The sequence below is a fragment of the Balaenoptera borealis genome (assembly GCF_965194805.1).
Source record: "Balaenoptera borealis genome assembly, chromosome: 19".
NCBI lineage: Eukaryota > Metazoa > Chordata > Mammalia > Artiodactyla > Balaenopteridae > Balaenoptera > Balaenoptera borealis.
The window spans coordinates 18785732-18799534 of NC_138878.1; the positions used below are offsets into that span (position 1 = coordinate 18785732).

At 45.7% G+C, this 13803-nt stretch overlaps 1 protein-coding gene across 1 annotated transcript in view; it reads left to right on the forward strand.

Moving 5' to 3' along the window:
* CMTM4 (CKLF like MARVEL transmembrane domain containing 4) overlaps positions 1-13685 on the forward strand; it is a 61267-nt gene extending 47582 nt beyond the window's left edge. The window contains exons 2-4 of the mRNA XM_082369097.1: positions 3722-3898; positions 11143-11241; positions 12314-13685. Coding sequence (XP_082225223.1) covers positions 3722-3898; positions 11143-11241; positions 12314-12478 — 441 coding nt within the window. The 3' untranslated portion in view covers positions 12479-13685. The remainder of the gene's footprint in view (positions 1-3721; positions 3899-11142; positions 11242-12313) is intronic.
* Positions 13686-13803: the final 118 nt, after the last annotated feature.

The following is a 13803-nucleotide window of genomic DNA, read 5'->3' on the forward strand; positions in this document are numbered from 1 at the left end:
TTCCCCGAGTCCCTATTTTCTTATTGGCCAATTGATAGGTTTTGCTTCAGCAGTGATTGTTAGATTTCAGTGTGCTGGAAGAAATTTGATTTGCTGTGCCAAAGCGCAGGCACATAAAAAGTATACTGCTTACTAGAACTTATGGTCAATTCATCTATGACAAAGGGGGCAAGAATATACAATGGAGAAAAGACAGTCTCTTCAATAAGTGGTGCTGGGAAAACTGAACAGCTACATGTAAAAGAATGAAATTAGAACACTCCCTAACACCATACACAAAAATAAACTCAAAGTGGATTAGAGACCTAAATGTAAGACTGGACACTATAAAACTCTTAGAGGAAAACATAGGCAGAACACTCTTTGACACTTATATGTGGAATCTAAAATGTGACACAAGTAAACTTATCTGTGAAACAGAAACAGACTCACAGACATAGAGAACAGACTTGTGGTTGCCAAGGGGGAGGGGGGGGATAGGGGAGGGATGGATTGGGAGTTTGGGATTAGTAGATGCAAACTATTATATATAGGATGGGTAAACAACAAGGTTCTACTGTTTAGCACAGGGAAATATATGTATAACTGAATCACTTTGCTATACAGTAGAAATCAGTACATTGTCAACTATACTTCAATATAATAAATTTTGTAAAAAGTGTACAGCTTATTAGAGTATTACAAACCACCTAATTACCTATCATTGGGGGATTGATTAAATTATTGTATGTATATAGTTGTGCATATGTATGTATTTATATATCTGTATCTTTACACATGGGAATACTTGTGATATTGTGGTTTATATTAATGAAATATATATTTGGTCTTCATTCCATTTCTGGCACAGAGCTCTTAAAACCCTTGGAATTTCCTAAGTGATAAGAGGTGTTTGATATTGATATTCTTTTTTTTTTTTTTTAATTTTTGGCTGCATTGGGTCTTTGTTGCTGCATGTGGGCTTTCTCTAGTTGTGGTGAGTAGGGGCTTCTCTTGTTGCGGAGCACGGGCTCTAGGCGCACGGGCTCAGTAGTTGTGGCTCATGGGCTCTAGAGCACAGGCTCAGTAGTCGTGGTGCATGGGCTTCGTTGCTCCGCAGCATGTGGATCTTCCTGGACCTGGGATTGAACCCGTGTCCCCTGCATTGACAGGCAGATTCTTAACCACTGTGCGACCAGGGAAGTCCCCTATTTTTGATATTCTTAACAGATCCCTTCCAGCCACACCTGAGTTTGTGTTAATGAGGTGACTTTTGGAAAGCTCCTAAGGATGGGGGCTGGTTGCCAGGGGAACCAACCAGGTGATGAGAGGGTTGGAACTTTCAACCTTAGCCACTGACCTCTGAAAAGGGGAGGGGCTCCAGATTAAGCTCTATAAAAAATCTTGAACTCGGGGATTGATCTTCCAGGTTGGTGAACCAAAAACGCATCCAGGTGATGGGGGGCGGGGGGTGCACTCCAAACTCCAGGGGGACGGAAGTTCCTGTGTTTGAGACCCTTCTGGACCTTGCCCTGTGTATCTCTTCATCTGGCTCTTCAATCGTATACTTTAATATCCTTTGTAATAAATCTAGAACCTTCTTAGAGAGACCTTCCGTGGTCACTCTGCCTAAAATTTTGAACACCCTTGCCTGCTTACATTTCATTCTCCTCCCCTGCTTTGATTTTTCTTCTTTGTATTTATCACTGTCTAACATGCTATATTTTTAATCTACTTTTTAAAAACTCCATTAGCATATGAGCTAGAGAGCAGGGAATTTTGTCTGTCTTCTGTATTGAACTGCCTATTGGATTTGCATATTCTTGAAACCATTTTTATTTAAATATTTAAGAATGTAGATGTTACCTTCCCACACAAATACGGTTGAAGTTAGCATACCAGAGACATTTGTAACTCTATACTGATGTGTGTTATTTCTTGCCCAAGATTACTAGGTCCAGTTACAGGGGTAAAAAAAAAAAAGAAAGAAAAATTTTTTTAGGAGTTTCCCTTATATGAACTCTTTCTTTGTGAATTGATTGCAAGTCAGGCATGTAATTCAGATTGAGAATGAAAGTGTCTGGTTCTGTAGAGAATTATAAGGAGAGCCATTAGGAGAAGCACAAAGTGTGCCGTAAGGCCCATATTTGTTACGTGTCGACTTAGAATAGAAATATGGAAAGACCCCATATTGTTAGAAAGGCATGGAAAAAGCAGAGCCTCCCTTCCTTTCATGTGGAGACTGACAAGTCCGTCAGGAATTGTTGGGGTGGGTTTGAAGAGGCTCCCCGGGCCCCCCTTCGCTGGCTTTGTGCAGGTTAGTGAGCTTGGTGCCTTGGGAGTGGAGGGAGATGGACTGGTCCCTGCCCTCGAAGAGCTCAGGAGGCAGAGAGATCCATGGTGGCAAGTGTGATAGATGGAACGCAACCACAGACCTGCAAGCTTTCCTGGGAGAGGCTGGGGTCAGTCACGTCTGGCGGGGAGAGGTGCAATCAGGGAGGGCGTGGGGAAGATGTGAGCTGAGCGCGGCACTGAAAGGCATGAGTGGGACTCCTGGAGGTGGAGAAGGGCCCCAGAGCAGCCTGTGCCTCCGATGCTCCCCACACTTCAGTCATCTAGGGATGTTGTCCAAAAAGCAGACTTGACTCTGGAGGTCAAGGAGGGGAGGCAGAGACTCTGCATTTCTAACAAGCTCCCTGGTGATGCTGACGTTGCTGGTTCTAAGGACAAATCTAGAACCACAGAGCTGCCTGCCTGTGCTTCCTTGACTTTTGGGGGGGGCCAGCCTGGAAGCTCTGGCACAGGCTTGACAGGTAGTGGGCGGCAAGACGCTTGGTTGCGGAAGTGGGGTACAGGCCAGGAGCCCAAGACTGGTCTGGTTTTAGGTGTAAGGCCACCTGACTTTTCCTTGATCCACAGGGCCATTAACTCAGCCCCTCTGCCGCCTCCTGTTCCTGAAATCTCCCTTTGAAAGTTGACCTGGTGATTTCCATTGATACCTGTTTGCCTTCATGATCTCTCATCGCTTGGGACATACTGCTAGAGTGTTACTTTGGTCCTTCAGAAAGAAATTGATTCTATTGTTTGTAAATTTAAAATGTTTTTATAAACTACCAGGCTGTCTCTTTATTATCAAGTCCAATGATAAACTTTTTAAAAGCATGGCTCATGAATTAATTAGGTGGGCCTTATTTTTGGGTGGGACTTCTAAATGGGGGAAGGGGGTTATACAAATCCTTCTCCTAAAGCCATCAAGGGTCTCAGTCAGCCTGTGTGACCTCAGCTGGACCAGCAAGGTAGTTGCAGATGCCATGAAATGGACACCACCAGGACCCTGCTCTCTTGATGTTTGGCATCCTTGTGGTGGGGACTATACATGAGAAGCGTGTGTGGGCAGTGTCCACTTACTCGTGGCAGAGGCAGACTAAAACCATTGCGGGCACGTTCCTGTTTGCTTCCTCACGAGGAGCTGCACGGCACCAGCCTGGTGTCAGTGTCCTGTGGTGGGGTTTGGTTGTTCACATGAGGAATCTGATCCTTTCATTAAGGCCCCTATACCTGTTCTTAGGTAAGAATTGGATCAGGTCACATTCCCGACCGTGATACTGCCGTCCCCAGGGGGAAAACTCCGGGGCTGTATGTGGCGGCGGTGGTGGAGTTTTATTTAAACGCGGCGGACACGTGTGTCCACAGATGTGTGCTGAACGTACACGTACATGTGTGTTTGTGATTTTCTTCCCAGATTTTGGCCCTGATCGCGTTCATCTGCATAGAGACCATCATGGAGTGCTCCCCGTGTGAAGGCCTCTACTTTTTTGAGTTTGTGAGCTGCAGTGCGTTTGTGGTGACTGGAGTCTTGCTGATTCTGTTCAGTCTCAACCTTCACATGAGGATCCCCCAGATCAACTGGAACCTGACAGTGAGTAGAAGTCACGCTCTCAGATTAGGAAAGGATCGGGTGCTGCACGGCTCCCAGGGAAAGCAGGAAGCAGTCCCATGGCATGTTTGGTTCCAGTTCATTTTGATACTTAAATATTCCATTGTAATGCAACTGTGAAATTTTAAACCTCCTTACTGGGTTGAATCAAATGACTACAAAATTAATGGAATCTTCACTAATGAGAGAAACATAACAGTTATTCTGACCCCTTTAAAGATGTCATTTCGATTTTGGGGTCCTCTGAGAAGATTGGTAATGTTGATATTTATAGAATATGGGAAAGAGAACATGGAATTAATACGTTTGCATATTTTTCACACTGGACCCAAAAGCTGTTTGCAAACGTATTGATTCAGGAAGAATTGAAAATATGAATGAAATTGCCATTAACTTGTGAAACCTAGGAATATTATTAAATTCAAAGCAGCTGGGAGGTCCCAGACGGTTTGCTGGTTTGATCAGAGAGTCTTGAGGAAACGTGTCCTCTTCCCTCTGTGGTTTGGGGGTCTTAACTCTGTTTGACAGCCTTACCTTCTGATCGGCATAGGCATCTCAGGACGGGTCACTCCCAGGCCCCTTTTCCTGGGCTTGTGTAACTTGTCCTTACTGTGCCAAACGGAAAAGGGCACTTCACAGCCCTCGGTTTCCTTGATATTTCTTTGCAGATAAACACGTGCAGGAGCTCACAGGGAACCAGTTAGGGAGACACAGGCAAGCGCTATCAGCTGCCTCTCCTTCTGTGCCTGGGGGTGGGTGGGGGGGCTCTGAGACCACCTGCCCTCATGCAGGCTCCTCTCTTGGCGGCCGGTGCTGGGTGTATGCAGCACCGTGGAAAGTGTGGCCCGAGTGCAGGAGCCCAGGAGGAGGAGGCCTGGGCTGCTCACCTTGCCTGGTGGGGCCACTCCCATGGTGTTCATGTGGGGGACCAAGAGGAGATGGTCTTCCTGACAGAGTGCTCTCTGTGGTGTTCAGACTCTCTTAGGAGGAAAAATAAAAAGAGAATTGGACTAGAAAAGTTGTCAGTTGCAAACTCAGATGGTTTTGTCCCGGCACTGAAAACTAAGAAAAAAGCTCTAAAACCTCAAGATACTGGAGGCATTTTGTCAGTTTTTGGTGACAGATTTTAATGTCTCAGCTCTTTTTAAGATGAAGTCTGTGTTATCCATAAGAAAATGCTTACAGAGTTGTGATCTAAATTGATAGTGTAATGCACAGGTAGCGCAAGAGAACCTCACAAACCTCCCCCAACTAACAAGCAGGCTCCATGGGGGCAAGGTCATTGTCGTGGGGCAAGGTACATTGGAGACCCAGGTCCCCCGGAGTTTCTAAGGCCACAATAAATACTTTCTGAGGGAGGGGCTGGACCGGGCTGCGAATGAAACCATGCTGGAGATCCTGTTTGACAAAGAAGCAGCTGCTAGGATGGTTAAGACCCAGGGGCAGGACTTCCCTAGCGGTCCAGTGGTTAAGAATCCGCCTTCCAGTGCAGGGGACGTGGGTTTGATCCCTGGTCGGGGAACTAAGATCCCACATGCTGCGGGGCAACTAAGCCCACGTGTCTCAACTAGAGAGAAGCCCACGCACCACAACGAAGAGCCCGCATGCCGCAACTAAGACCCGATGCAGCCAAAAAAAAAAAAACAACAAAAAACCCCACTGGCTTTAAGTTAGGCTGACCTGTCTGCATTCAAGTCCAAGGTGGATCTTAAGAGCTGTGTATGACCCTGGGCAAGTCACTTAGAGCCCCAAGTTGAGATGATAATATTTTTCTTACAGGGCGGTTTTAAGAATGAAATGAGGCAGTGTGTATAAAGGCTCCAAAGCAGTGGGTGCTGCCAGTATGAGAAATATTAACCTTACTGTGAGTCAGAGGCCCTTGGTGTCTGTCAGCCACATCATTCTCCTGTAAACTTCCACCAGCTTGGACTTCACTCCCTTAATTCTGTCTTACCTACTTATTTGGCAGCCATAAATCTGTTAGAAGACTTTATACTTCACTATATTGTATAACATAGGCAATTATAGCCATTAGCTTATAATAATTTATAATGGAGTGTAATCTGCAAAAATACTGAGTCACTGTACTGTACACCTGAAACTAATATAATATTGTAAATCAACTACATTTCAATTTTTAAAAAAAAGGATCACTGGGAATTCTCTGGCAGTCCAGTGGTTAGGACTCTGCGCTTTCACTACCATGAGCCCAGGTTCAATCCCTGGTTGGGGAACTAAGATTCCACAAGCTGTGTGGCGCAGCCAAAAAAATAGTTAATTAGTTAGTTAATTAATTAATTAAAAAAGGATCACAGATCACCATAACAACAGCAAAAAAGACTTCATACTTCAGATTTCTAACTAATTCATACTGGCCTTTATCTCCAGAAATACCTATTTGTTGAGCTTTCTTAAATCCTGATTTTTCTATTTTAACCGTGAAAGACTTTTCACTGGTTGACAACCACATTTCTGGGGTTATATCGAAGTGCATCTTTTTCACTGGAAAGTTAACATCCCTCCTTTCCTTTCGGATGGTGTTGGCTAGGGCCGATGACCGGGTGGTGACGTGGTCACCTGAGAACACTTTCTGTCCTTTGGGATCCTTTGCAGGATTTCCACCCTTTTAGAGCAGGTGAAGGTGTCTGCTTATCCAACAAAAGAGTATGTAAGTTACATGGACTCGAGGAGATGGTACTTACTGATGGGAGCCCAGGTCATCTGTTCTCAGGGACGGGAGCAAAAGTGAGTTCTCAGAGCTGATCCGGCTGGAATCATCACAGTGGGTTGGCCTTGGGTGTGTGTGTTTCTCTGACAAGGTGGTAGGAGTATTCTTGACCCCAACAGAGCCAGCTGATGAGTGACGTAGGGTGTGATTGGTATAGATTTAGAAAACCGGCTCATTTCAGGAGATAAGTTGACTCACATATGCGTGAAAAATGGTAAATAAGGAGGACAATGCAAAGTATATATTTTATACAAGCATTATTTGATGCAATCAGAAAGAGTGTGTTAATATCAGCTTGTAAGTATATATTTTATACAAGCATTATTTGATGCAGTCAGAAAGAGTGTGTTAATGTCAACTAGAACAACTTAAAGAATTTGGAAAAGTGCTTTATTTATGATTTCTGGCTTGTTCTAAAGGATACAAAGCAGGAGTAGCCAAAAGGAAGAGATGCATAGGGCAGGGTCCAGAGGAGTCTCTGTCCCCATGGAGTTGGGGGGCAACACCCTCTCGGCACGTGGAACCCCGTCATTCAGGCTTTTATGGAGATTTCATTATGTAGGCATGGTTGATTAAAATCTTTGGCCATTTGGAGGTTGAACTCAATCTCCAGCCCCTCTCCCGCCCACAGGGGCCGTGGAGCTGAAAGTTCCAACCCTCTAATCACCTGGCTGGTTTTTCTGATAACCGGTCCCCATCCAGAGACTATCTAGGGGCTTGAGAGTCACTTCATTAGCATAAACTCAGGGACAGTTGAAAGGGCCTCGTTAAGAATGACAAGACACTCCTATCACTCAGGAAATTCCAAGGAATCTGGGACAAAGACCAAATATATATTTTTCATTATGCCAAACTCATCCTTTCTAGGGCTCAATTTCCTCATCTCTAAAGGCCCTTTATTATAGGTATTTTGGATGGTAATTAGGTTAGGGCTCAGTGAGACACTGGGAGTTATATGCTTGGGACAGTGTGCTCTCTGTAGATGGTAGCTGCCCCTGTCATCAGTACTCCGATCATCCCTTTGATACTGGGGCCATCTGGGCACAAGTCAGTGCACTGTATGTTCCGAGTGGTTGTAAACTTCCTCTCTTGTCCATGTGTAGGGCTGACTCAAGCTAGCCACAGAGCCCAGTGGTATTGAACAGCTGCTTTGGGCCAGGTTTTGGGAACTGAAAGCGCAGGGTAGGTAGATGCCAGCTGCTCTCCTGTGGTATGTGTGCTCTGTGTGATCCCGTTTGGTGTGAGGCCTGGGAGAACACAACGGATTCCTCGGGGCAGGGGGCCTGGAGCAGGTCAGTCGGGGAAATTCAGAGAAAATGCCAGATTCCAGTTGAGCCTTGAGGGATGAACAGGTGCTCGCTGGGCACAGAGTATGGAAGGGTGGGGCACGTTGTAGGATGGCCCATTCTCTAGGATTGGATCAGGGTCACAGACTCAGGGTCCCCCGGGGCTGCTCATGTGGCGGAAATGGGCAAGTGAGAAGATGGGCCAGGGGTCTGGGAGACGGAGAGGTTGTTCTACTCAGTCACAGCCTACTGTGTTACTTCATGGGACTTCAGGACAGTTTTTCAAGAGCAGCTGAAAGATGGATTTTGTTTGTTTTTTTTAGAAGTTTCTTATGTGCAGTCTTCTGATATTTAAATGTTGGCTTGTTCAAATCTGTTTTGAACAGTGTACAAGTCAAACCTATCTGTGGGCCAGATCCCGTTGATCAGTTATTGGAGTTACTTGGGCTCCCACCTGTGCTTATTGATGTGTTAATGAAGGAGAGACCGGAAAGCCTGTGTGTGTGAGGGTGCCCTTCCTCCTCATCTCCTGGCCTAAGAAGGGGCTGCAACCTTGGGTGTTCTAGGGCCCCCCCCAGAGGAAGCAATGTGACTGGGTGTGAGACTGCAGGGAGGGGGAGCGACTGCGGCAGACATGAAGCATGTGACTGATGAGTGCATGTCCCATTAAAAGCGTTAAAAAAAAACCAAAAACAAAAAGCACCAGTGTTGACTAAACCCAACCCCTCCCCAAATCCACATCTGAAGGCATGCCTGTGTCTGCTCCCTAATGTGAAGAGTGAATCTACAAGCCTTGATTTTGTTTCATGGCCAAGGAACTCAAGAGATTGATGCTGACTAACTTTTGCAGTATTCCAGTTTTAAGCCTTTTAAACTGTGCAAGTAGTAAGTGTTTGTTATAAAAAAAAGTGGAAGATACAGATAATAAAGGAAAAATAAAATCATGTGATGACCCAAGAGAAATGAAAACATATGTCTACATAAAAGCTTATAAGTTCATAGTAGCATTATTCACAATAACTGAAAAGCAGGAACAACTGAAATGTCCAAAAACTGGTGAAAGAATAAGATGTGGTGTATCTATACAATGGAATATTACTCCATAATGAAAAGGAATGAAGTGCTGATATATACTACAATATGAGTGGACCTTAGAACTATTATACTAAGTGGAAGAAGCCAGTCCCAAAAGATCCCATATTATATAATAATTCTATTTATATGAAATGTCCAGAATAGGCAAATCCATAGAGACAGAAAGCAGATTGTTAGTTGCCTAGGATTAAGGGAAGGGATGAAGAATTAACTGCTAATGAATATGAGGTTTGTTTTGGAGGTGCTAAAAATGTTCTAAAATTAGATTGTGGTGAATTATATCTCAATAAAGCTGTTATAAAATCATATGTGATAGCACCCATCCAGGAGTAACCATTTGTAATATGTGGGTGTAATCTTATAGAATATTTTCCCTAGACTGTCTTTCACATGTGCATGTACGTTGTGATATGTGAGTGCAGAAAAATGGAACCATTAAAGTCATGCTTTTCCATTTAAACTATCTTGAGTATCTTCCATGTTAAATATAAAACTATATCATTATTTTTAATGACTGCATAGTGTTCTGTTATGGAAATACCATTTTATTCAACAAATCCCTGATTCTTAAGCATTTTGTTTGCCTTCAGTTTTTTGCTGTTTAAAATAGTATGATGAACATCCTTATGCTTAGACCTTTTTGTGCTAGTATGATATTTAAGATGAATTTCCAAATGTGGAATTCATAGACAAATAAAGTTCAAAGTCTTTAGTACCTATTTGCCCTTTACCACATTTATATTTTTATATTGTCACCATTAATGTACATACTGTTTTGTTTGATGTTCAGCCTCAGCATTTTATCATAAAACATTTTCCCTGTTTCTGAACAGTCTTTGGTTTGGAAAGTACATTTTATATTTTTCTTTATCCCTATAATATCCCTATATTTTTCTTTACCCAGAGTTGGGTGTAACTAAACACTTGCTGATTTGAATCTGTGAAAAATTTGCCATGGCTTCACACTGGTCACCACTGAAAACTGCCCTGCTGGCAGACATTTCTGAATAGAGTTTGTAGTCCGTACTTTGCTGCTCTCTGTGAGCCGGTGCAGAAGCGCTGGCCAGGAGCGTGTGTGTGCCTGGAGGGTCCCGCTGCACAGGCTCAGGACTGTTAGGATGTGAATGCTGCCTTTTGCCATCTTTAAAGAGGAGATGGCCCCTGAAACCAGCCCAGCCAGGAGGACTCACCTGGTATTGATGGCACAGTCAACCTGGCACTTAAGCAGTTGAGGATTTTGCCTGGATTCTCTTTCCCTGTAGAGGTCACAGGGGCGCTCTGGTATGGCCCAGTTTGTGGGGGGCCTAATGCCCAGGTAGTAATATCAGAAGTAACAATAGATGTGCAGGGAACCCTTCCCATGGGCCGGGCACGATGCTCAGCTCTTCACATGGGCTGTTCCACCCAATCCTTAAAGCACCTCCGGGGGGTGGGGTGGGGGGCTGCGCCCATATAAGACACAGAGCGGCAAAGTGGCTTGTCCACAGTCATGGTCAGTTAGGACCCTCATCCGTCTGTGTCCCTTAATCACTGTGCTATGTTCCTCTCGACAAGTAAGACAGGAGTTAAATGTTCGAAGCGTTGGATTTGTAACCTGATTTGCTTTGCAAGAAGCTTAGGGGAAAATCCTCTAGGCTTTAGCAGCATGGAGACTTGAAAGACCATGCATGAGAAAGAGAAGCATGAGGCCTGGCTAAGTGTGTTCTCCAGGTCTGAAAACAGTGTGCTTGACATGTCACAAGTGAATGAGGGGATTTCACCAGTTTCAGTCCATTCTTTTCCATGCCAAGAGGATTTGAATGTGTTTTGGGTAATTAGTGTGCGTGTCCTTGTGGGTTAGCAGTTTGGTTTCCATAATAGGTCATTAAGAAATGGTAACATGACGTGGTTGGTTAAAATGTGGATTTTGCTGTGGTGATTTATCAAATAGCATCATTAACTGTTATCCTCTTTGCCTTCCTCTGTGTGACCAATACCCGTGGGCCATCGAGACTAAAATATGGAGCCAGCAGAGAGGCGGGGTATTGTGCTTTTTATTTAGAAAGTTCTTCAGTTGCTTTTAGGGCAAGGCATGAAATGGTTCTTTTCAAGTGATTTTATTTTATCTTATTCTTTAGGATTTGGTCAACACTGGACTCAGCACTTTCTTTTTCTTTATTGCTTCCATTGTACTGGCTGCTTTAAACCACAAAACCGGAGCAGAAATTGCTGCCGTGGTAAGTGAACTCAACAGGTTAAAACAGGGCTGATTTGTACACTTTCTGTGACTTGCTCCTCTGGTCCCCTGGCCTGTGTCCTACTCCTTCTCCTTCAGCTTTGTCTTTGCTAATGATACTGTTACTGGGCCAGCGGAGGTCCCAGTTCCTTCAGTGCTGCGGTTCTTAAAGTGTGGTCCCCGGAACAGCAGCCTCAGCATCACCCGGGAACGTGTTAGAAATGCCCTTCTCAGCCTCCCCTAGAGCTGCCGAATCAGAAATGTGTTTTAACAAGCTCTCAGATGCACACTCAGGTTTGAGAACTTCTGCTTTAGTCTCTTCCCAATGGAGCCCTGGATGTCTGTTAGTGGTGTTGCTTTTAAGGGCCTTCCCTGCCGGGATGGGGTGTTAATGAGGCAGATGCAATCTTGCAGAATGCGGGGTGGGGGTGGGGAGGACGGGGCCAGACAATGTAAGACTTTCTCCCTCTGTGCTCTGCATTTCCCTATTGTTCTGTATTTGCAAAGAATATTTAGCACTTTTGTAATTGCGGGGGATGGTTAAAAGGTTTATTAAAAATGCTAAACTGTTAGCTCTCCAAGGTATCAGTCAGTAGATTCATCAGTCATTATCTTATCATTAAAACTCCACTGCTTCTCACCCTGGAGCTGCCCACCCAGAGCTGCCCAGGTGAGCGGCAGCTGGATAGCAGGTGGGGGTTGGGGGCTGTGATTTGGAATGTCAGGTCTTGCGGTTTGATTTGGGGCTCACACAGCGAGACCCTGATTTTTCATCTCACGGTGTTTCATCTACATTGTATTTTCCCCCGAGGACCAGTGTCATGAAGGTCTGTAAAAGAGGCACTTCTGTGACCTGTTTCCTTGTAGATCCAGAATACTTTGAAAGAGACCTTAGGCTGCCTTTTTGTGGGTCACACGACTATGAACTTGGCCATGACAAGCTTGACATTCAGCGGGGCTGCGTGTTGGGGTCAGAGCTGGGAGAGCTGCCGCAGCTCGGCTCACTGTAAGCTGCCCAGAGACCCCGCAGACGGCTGACGTGCCCGTGGACTAACCGGGTTTGTGTCTCATAGATATTCGGCTTCTTGGCAACCGCGGCGCACGCGGTGAGCGCGTTCCTGGCCGCGCAGAAGTGGAGGGTCAGCCTCCGCCAGCAGAGCGCCAGTGACTACATCCGCGCCCGCACGGAGTCCAGAGACGTGGACAGCCGGCCCGAGATCCAGCGCCTGGACACGTGAGGACGCGCCAGAGTCCTCTTCCCTCTGCTCCTCGTGCCCGTCCTTTCAATCAAGTTTTTCTGTCCCTCATCACGTCAGATTTTCATGTGACTAAGTTGAATTTTGTCCTCCTCGGTAAAAGTTCATTTTGGGAAAGGGTTTTCACAGTGGCCCTTGTGGCGGGTGCCTGAGGCAGGGAGCCCCGTGCCCAGCTGTTCAGAAAGAGGTGGGCGGGACAGGTGCCCAGATCCTCCGGTTTGGTGGCCCTGGGAGCCGCTGGCCTCACAGGCTGCCGTGTCCACTTCACTGTCCCTGAGCACAGGCTTCACGTCTGACTCTGAGCCACCCTGTCATATGTATTTGTGACAAGTCAGGACTTTGGATTAAATGGGGGCTGCTAGGAGGGGGGGCGGTGGAATCAAGGAATGAAGGTACATGGTTGGAACAGTCGGTGAGCAGTGATTCCTGGGCAGCTCCCATAGCTGCCCCAGGTCAGCTTTAGTCTCGCTGCCAGGATCCCCCTCTCCCCGTTGTTTTCCACGCCTGGGGCATCGAGACACCAGCACAAGCCTGGAAAGCCACATGAGACACCGAGGGTCTTGGCGGTGGGTGTGCTGGCGGAGCTTTTCGCTGGGTCTGGGGTTTGCGGGGGTGGGTGGGGGGTGGGAAAAGCTGGCATCCTCTTGGCACGGCGCCACGGCACTGCTGACCTGTGGGAGGGTCACCATTTGTTTCCTACCCTGCTGAGAAATCCCTTGATGCTTCCTCAAGTGAATCACCTCCCTGAATGTGGGGACCATCTTTTTTCCAGTTTCCTCCCTTTCCTGAATACTTTGAGGCTGGACTGCAGATTTTCTGTCATTTTACCTTCCCAGGTAAAAGCCACGAAAGAAATACAGTCCGTTCCCCCAGCCCGAACCCTTGCCCATTTGCTGGCATCATGGACCACAGGTGGGGACACACCTCTATTTTAGGGGTGTGCACTGATTTTCAAATGCCTGAGAAGAGTTCTAGAGTGATTCTGAGTCGATCTGTCTAGGATTTGAAAATACTTGAATCTGCACCATGACACCCCCTTTCACTGATGTTTCAGAGGCACGGTCATCCCGGTGCCTCAGGGTCGTAACCATGAATGTCGATCTTGGAATCTGTCGGGGAAAGTTCCAGTTATGTAAGGTTTTGAACTGATTCTCGATAAAGTGACGATTATTGTGGTGACTGAGTTAAATGAGCCCCTACGATGCTGTAGTTTTGTTTTGTTTTTTTTTTTCTGTTGGAGACTAATTGTATCTTTTATGGAAAAATTGTTTTAACGTGTCAGGTTTTCACTCTGAACTGTTTTTAAT